The sequence below is a fragment of the Palaemon carinicauda genome, chromosome 16 (genome assembly GCF_036898095.1).
Source record: "Palaemon carinicauda isolate YSFRI2023 chromosome 16, ASM3689809v2, whole genome shotgun sequence".
NCBI lineage: Eukaryota > Metazoa > Arthropoda > Malacostraca > Decapoda > Palaemonidae > Palaemon > Palaemon carinicauda.
Genome location: NC_090740.1, coordinates 39,251,141 through 39,258,436, shown reverse-complemented (window position 1 = coordinate 39,258,436; position 7,296 = coordinate 39,251,141). Strand labels below are relative to the sequence as shown.

General features: G+C 35.0%; 1 protein-coding gene across 1 annotated transcript; it reads right to left on the bottom strand.

Annotated features, from left to right (window-relative positions):
- Nucleotides 1–1,059: 1,059 nt before the first annotated feature.
- LOC137655268 (antifreeze protein Maxi-like) lies at nt 1,060–1,664 on the bottom strand. The gene is made up of 2 exons (XM_068389153.1): nt 1,463–1,664; nt 1,060–1,310 (listed from the first exon to the last, which is right to left on the bottom strand). Exons 1-2 carry the CDS (start codon nt 1,662–1,664, stop codon nt 1,060–1,062), a joined length of 453 nt encoding a protein of 150 aa, XP_068245254.1.
- Nucleotides 1,665–7,296: the final 5,632 nt, after the last annotated feature.

Below are 7,296 nucleotides of genomic sequence, written 5' to 3'. Positions count from 1 at the left end.
CATATATATACATATACATATATATATATATATATATATATATATATATATATTAATATATATATATATATATATATATATATATATATATATATATATATATATATATATATATATATATATATATATATGATTCTATTATAAAATTAACAGTTCCCAGAATATATTCATAATTTTGAGAAGAAAATTTGAACTTGCAAATATTTATAAAACACGCAATATCCTTTGGTAAGGAACAAAAGAATATTCTATTATTGTACTGTCATCTTTATTTCATATTATAAGATAAATTGTAAATAAGGTACATAATTTGGTGTTATATTTTCATAATAATACATAAAAAATAAAATCTATTGAGGAGACAGACAATGCAGGACTGTAGGTGGCTATATATACTTACCAAACATGAAAACCAATATATGAAGGCCAACATGACTGCATCAGTGTCACTGTGTTAACCCTTAAAACGGTCGTTAATAATACCTACAGGAAAACGGTATTGGGGTAAATTTTACGCCAGTCAACGAAAATTAATAAAACTAGTTGTAATCAAAGTTTAATTAATCTTATTCATTAACAGAAAATACAACGTCTATACTTTTTTTTTTTTGCCTGGTATTCAAGTTATTACTACGGCAAAGTGAATCTGTTAGGGGTAACTCAAAAAAAGTACAAAAAATATGAAAATTTATTACATGGTAAATAAAAAAATGTATGGAAAAAAAATACTACAGCTATAATCTGTAGCGATGATCCACACATACCCAGGTCAAAGGAGCCTCGGGTATATGAAGCACAGCCTCCTGGTAGCAACACATTGTATGGGAGAGTGTCAAAAATGTTTTTTTTTTTTTGGGGGGGGGGTAAATGAAAAAATAACGTAATTGCAATTAGAAAAATTCTTTACATTTTCTGATCACTGTCTAAGGATATAGAATGGCCATAAATTAATATTCTTATGTCCTGAGAGTCCAACAACAAGATTTGAGACATAAAAAACCAGTGTTATATTTGTTTAAAAAAAAGAGAAAGATTATAAAACGGGCAGCAGGAGAGACATTACGGGCGGCAGGGGGAGACAGCACAAGCAGCAGCAGAGACAGCACGGTCAGTAGCAGAGACAGCACGGGCAGCAGCAGAGACAGCATGAGCAGTAGCAGAGACAGCACAGGCAGTATCAGAGACAGCATGAGCAGCAGCAGAGACAGCATGGGCAGAAGAAGAGACAGCACTGGCAGCAGCAGAGACTGCACGAGCAGCAGCAGAGACAGCCTGGGGAGCCGAAGAGACAGCACGGGCAGCAGGAGTTACTGGTTTTGTAGCACATCGAACAGCCACACCACGGAGTCTTTTACATCCCTAGTAACAGCTTTCACGGAATTCATAATCATCAACAGGAATAGAGTTGTGGGTCACTGGTGGAAGGGTGGTGTGGTAGGCTTACATGTTGGACACCAAATACCTTGTGAAATGTTAATGAACGTCTTTGTCTCTTGCACGCAGAACATTTCATCGAACTCATCACTGGCAACATCAGATTCAGAGGATTGTTCATAATCTTTGTCGGTATCAGAGTCATCCAAAATCTCGTTTTCAACATTATCTTCATTTTCAATTTCACTCGGCAATAAAGAACTTACTCCTGGCATACCAGACTTATACATAATGTCCTAATGTATGTATGTTATCACGGTTGTGGGGTAAAATTTACCCGAAGCACAACATACACGGCCTTACGATGGCGCGAATGCGGAAACACTACCTTCAAGTCTGAAAGCTAACAGCCAAATGAAACTACACAAAGATCCACTTAGCTGCCTCCACCTATGCAGCTATGCGCGCATTAAAACACATGGGAGAAGGGTAAAAATGATCCACAACCGTGTTCTAGGGTTAGTTTCAGTAGAATAAATCTAAACACAATGTGTACCAATATATTACAGCCTACAAGACTTAAGTTTCAAAATACCAATGCCAACAGAACTACGGACTGATATACTATTGCTAGTATAACTAAATATGTTATGATATGAATGCCAACTAAAGTCTTAGTGTTAATATATCCACGATAACTTGATTAAGGCAGTGATTTATGAGATCGAACATGAGTCTGTACTAACATGCTTATGACAATAAAGCTATATAATGGTCTTTAGTGCCATGAAGTAAAAATCGCTCCAATAATGTATATGGTCAGCTAATGCAAAGAAGCAAGCATTGTGAATATCAAAAAGGCCATTTTGAAGTGTGGTTAATAGAGTACTAAACCTTTAATTTAGAGAAATGTGTACACTCTAAGCAAGTTTTTGCCATAGCAGCAAAATGTCTGCATACACAATTTCCCAAAAGGAGTAACCAGTAAAGAAAATTAAGCAATTCAAACATTTGACCGTTTTATATCACGTTGGTCTTGAATGGAGAAGCAAAGTTCTTGTTGATAAAGAGATCAGTATATAATCATTCGTGTTGGCTCTTATTTGCGAGCACTAGAGAAACTTTCATTAGAGTTAGTCAATTTTACACTTAACGTAATATAATATCCACATGGCCATGCTTATTCGTTTGATATTGTAGCCGATATTAACATCCAAGACAGCTAATTATTCGTAATCCTAGTTTACGAAATACCATGTAGTATTATGCAGTTTGAGCCTTGAATGTCACAACGCTACTGCGAGTGTTCAGAGTTCTATTAAAGGCTTTCTCACTCTTATTATTATTCGGTGTATAGCCTAGTGGTTGCAGTCCACTCTACAGTATTTACAATTAAGCTCTAAACAGATAGAATTTAAACGTTGAAAGCCTGAAGTTTGGAAGGTAAATAATAACCAATACAGCCTATTGCTGCTTAAATTGAGGATAATGCTGCATCCATCTTAACCCTGGATAGGTACGGTCCTCGGACACCCCTTTAAGGGTATACTCGGACGCGAACGACCCCGACGCCAAAAAAAATTCTTAAAAAATCAGTTTTTGCAGTAACCTCCTTTTTTCTTTTGCCAAAAAAAACTTCAATGAATGCTTAAAACAACTGTAAAGATAAATACTACTCATCTGCAGAAAAACTATTTATTATAAATATTTTAAAAAATTAAGTAGAAAAAAAAAAAGACCTGACATAAAAATTCATAAAAAAAAGTTTATACATATATACACAAATCCTTTTAGGAATTGATTCTTGAATGTTTAGGACACATCTTGATGTATTTTGGATGAAGTCAGACCCATGGAGGTGAAGATCTGAAATGAGAAAAAAAGGGTAACTTTTTTTGGCCAAAAAAAATTGTCCAAATTTCATGAATTTTTTTGGGTACCCAAATGAAATAGGAAGTGGCTAATTTTTTTAGGGAATAAACATATGTTATCCTAAAATAGAAATATGTAAAAAAATCTTCATTATTTTGTAAATTACATTTATATCAGGGGCCATATCTAAAGGTAATTTTTTGAGTACTTGGAAATTTCGTAAAAAAATACATATATTTAATATATAATATGATATTTATGCAGGTAAAAATATACCAAAATATCACAAATTCTATAGGGAACAAGAATATATATAGATAGGGCAGCTTACGCTTCGGATATGTCCACAAAATGGCCGCCAACCACACTGACTCAGACTCCCTAATCTGCCACTTGAAATGTAGGAAGGGTATGTCAATTTCAAGGTGTTATTTACTAATCTAATTATTATTGGATATGCATAAAAATTGTATGGTGGGTTGCTGGATAATTGTCGATTATTTTACGTTTATAAAATTAAAATTCTGACCCAAAAAATTTTTTTTGAAGGGAAATAAAATCGAAAAAAAAAATGTAAAACAATATTTTAGCTAAAAAAATTTGATGATATTCAATCAAAAAAAAAGTAAACAAAATTTTCCGACAAATAAACATCTAGAGGAATCATTACTCTGTGATAGTTCCTTAGTACGTAGTAATTTTGAAAGAATTGAGAAAAAACGAAAAAATGGCAATCACCGGAAAATCGAACACATACCTATATATACGCCATATCTGGCTAAAAAAAAGATAGGCATGGGTAGCCAGATCATCTAAAAACACTTTCCAACACTATAAAAATATTAGTTTTGCAACACTACTTGCCAATTCCTTACGGTAACATGACTAAGCAAAAAAATGCAAAACAAATAAAAAGGGGCACTCGTGGAAAAATGGCCATTCTAATATACGGCATTTCAGAAAAAAAAATTTCAGCCACGTGCTAGGCAAACCATCAAGGCATATTTTCCGACAAATAAACATATAAATGAAATATTACTCTGTGATAGTTCCTTAGTACGTAGTAATTTTGAAAGAAATGGGAAAAAACGAAAAAATGGCAATCACAGGAAAATCGAACACATACTTATATATATGCCATATCTGGCTAAAAAAAAAATAGGCATGGGTAGCCAGATCATCTAGAAACACTTTCCAACACTATAAAAATATAAGTTTTGCGACACTACTTGCCAATTCCTTACGGTAACATGACTAAGCAAAAAAATGCAAAACAAATATTAAGGGGCACTCGCGGAAAAATGCCCAACATTCTAATATACGGGATCTCAGATAAAAAAAAAGACATGCACGTGTTAGCCCAACCATCAAGGCACACTTTCTAACACATAAACATGAAAAAAAAATCAATAATATACGGCAATTCCTTACTACGTAGTAAATTTTTACAAATATTGAAAAAAAAAACAGAAATTGGCAACCGCAGTTAAATACCCAATATACCAATAACTACGTCGTATCTGACAAAAACAAAATCACGCATGGGTAGCCAGATCATCTAGACACACTTTCCAACACTAAAAAAGCAAAAGTTTTACGACACTATTTCGCAATATCTTACGGAAAAATGACTTGGCAAAAAAATGAAAAAAAATGAAAAAGGGACACTCGCGGTAAAATGCCCGACATTCTAATATACGACATCTCAGATAAAAAAAAAGACATGCACGTGTTAGCCCAACAATCAAGGCACACTTTCTAACACATAAACATGAAAAAAAAATGAATAATATACGGCAATTCCTTACTACGTAGTAATTTTTACAAATATTGAAAAAAAAACAGAAATTGGTAACCGCAGTTAAATACCCAATATACCAATAACTACGTCGTATCTGACAAAAACAAAGTCATGCATGGGTAGCCAGATCATCTAGACACACTTTCCAACACTAAACAAGCAAAAGTTTTACGACACTATTTGGCAATATCTTACGGAAAAATGACTTGGCAAAAAAATGAAAAAAAATGAAAAAGGGGCACTCGCGGTAAAATGGTCCTCGTGGTGATGAACGACATTTTAACTAAAAAAAAAAACATGCACATGGTAGCCAAACAATCCACCAAGACTTTCCACAACTGATAACCTATACAAGTTGCACCATTCTACGACAATTTCATAATACGTAATAACTTTGATAATTATGCAAACTACCTCAGAAGGGTAAACTCGGACGCGAACGACCCCGATGCGTCTCAGAAATCGGGGAAGGAGTACAGCTACAGCAATGCACATCTGGACACTACTAGAGCGTGTAGGGGAGACACCTCCTGCAGGTCGATCACCCACAAATTCAGTCACAGGGGTGAGTCACGTGAGAAAAACCTGTTTTTTTTTGACGCTCGGGGTCGCAAACGACCCACCGTACCTATCCAGGGTTAACTATGGCATTTGAGAGGATACTCTTCAAAACTTGCATTGAATAACTACTCAAAAGAGTCACGATTAGTGAGTTGTATATTATACGGAAACTTTTGAGTAATTACGCCCTTTTTAATTTAGTATATATTTGGGATATACTGTATATCAAATTTACGCTGGCCTCACAAAATTCCGTTTTCTTCAACTATATTGACGATGTCAGTTCCAGGTCGTTTAGTGAGGAAGCCAGGCTAGTTTTTTGTTTATATTTCTATAGATTTTTTAAAATAATTTTAACTTGTCTCCCATTTGTCGAATTGTTTTAAATTATGAAAAAGTAATAGAGGGAAACAATAGCTTTGCATAATTTGGCAGTATATGGAGTGTTGTCTTGTAAACAAATACGTTATCAGGAGTTTTGTATGGTAGGGCACATACGGTTTAATGTCGATTCACACATCAGTGATGTATCAGTGCCGAGCCCGCTCAGTGCTTCAGTGTCAGTGAAAAAAAATATTGTTGCTTTGAATTCAACCGACGTATTTACACACGTCTGGCGCAGTTCAGTGTTTTGATTCTCACTATCGTCGCCACCGATATTTTTCAAGTTTTCACGGACGCCGGACGAGTGTTCTGAGCCAAGAAAATGGATGACGAACTACTAAACAAATGAATGTACTGCCACTTAATATAAAAATAGAATAATTAAGAGTTGTGAAATCTCCATCATGGATTTAGATAGATAGTACAGTAAACAACCAATTCCAAAGAGAGTGTATTATTTCACCTCAAACAAACTGCTAATCATTCCGTTGGTTTTATGGCCTTTCGCCAGTGGGTGTCTTGTTTCTTTAGTTGAGTCTCCAGTCTACTGAACAATATCCTGAAGCAGTTTTTGGACATTCTAAAGTACTGGAAAAATTTTGTTTCATCATCGGTTAATTCCTTGTACAGAGTCGCAAACTCTCCTTCTGTTTCTCTTTTCTGCCACGCTTCATGTACCCACTTTCTCTTCTTCACTTTTTGTGCAGCCTCTTCCTCTTCATCAAGAATTATGGCAATCATTGCCAACTCCACGTTCGAAAATTTTGCCATCCTAGGAAACACTGATTTCACGCTGCACGGCAACACCACGGATGTGTGTGCATAGACGTCACGGAAACAACACGGATATCACTGACACGGAGCGGACGCGGCACTGATACGTCACTGATGTGTGTGAATCGACCTTTATGCTTCTAATCCTGTTGAGGATTATGAATTCTTGGAAAATGCTATTTAACAGGCCTATGGATTAACTCCCGAAGCTTATAAGATGAACTTTAGTTGTTTGATCAAACAAGATAAGCAGACATATGTAGAATTTAGTAGAGAACAATCTGATTGGATTGATAAATGGTGTAAAGCAGCAGAGTCCAGGGATGATTTTGATAGATTAAGAGGAGTTCTTTTAATTGAGCTGTTTAAAAATCGTATTAGTGAATATATTAAGGTTTATTCAAATGAGAGAAAGTTATCTACCCTTTGTGAAACAGCTACAAGTGCTGATGATATGTTGTAGCTCACAAGGAGTCATTGTCTTAGGATAAAAGGTTTAATAGGTCAAAGGACTAACGACACAGATTAGA

Bases quoted from the DNA above. Each gene is read 5' to 3' on its own strand.
- LOC137655268 (XM_068389153.1), bottom strand. From the start codon at position 1,664: ATGTATAAGTCTGGTATGCCAGGAGTAAGTTCTTTATTGCCGAGTGAA. The intron at 1,311-1,462 runs GTATTTGGTGTC...CTACAAAACCAG, and splicing joins GTTCATTAACATTTCACAAG to TAACTCCTGCTGCCCGTGCT.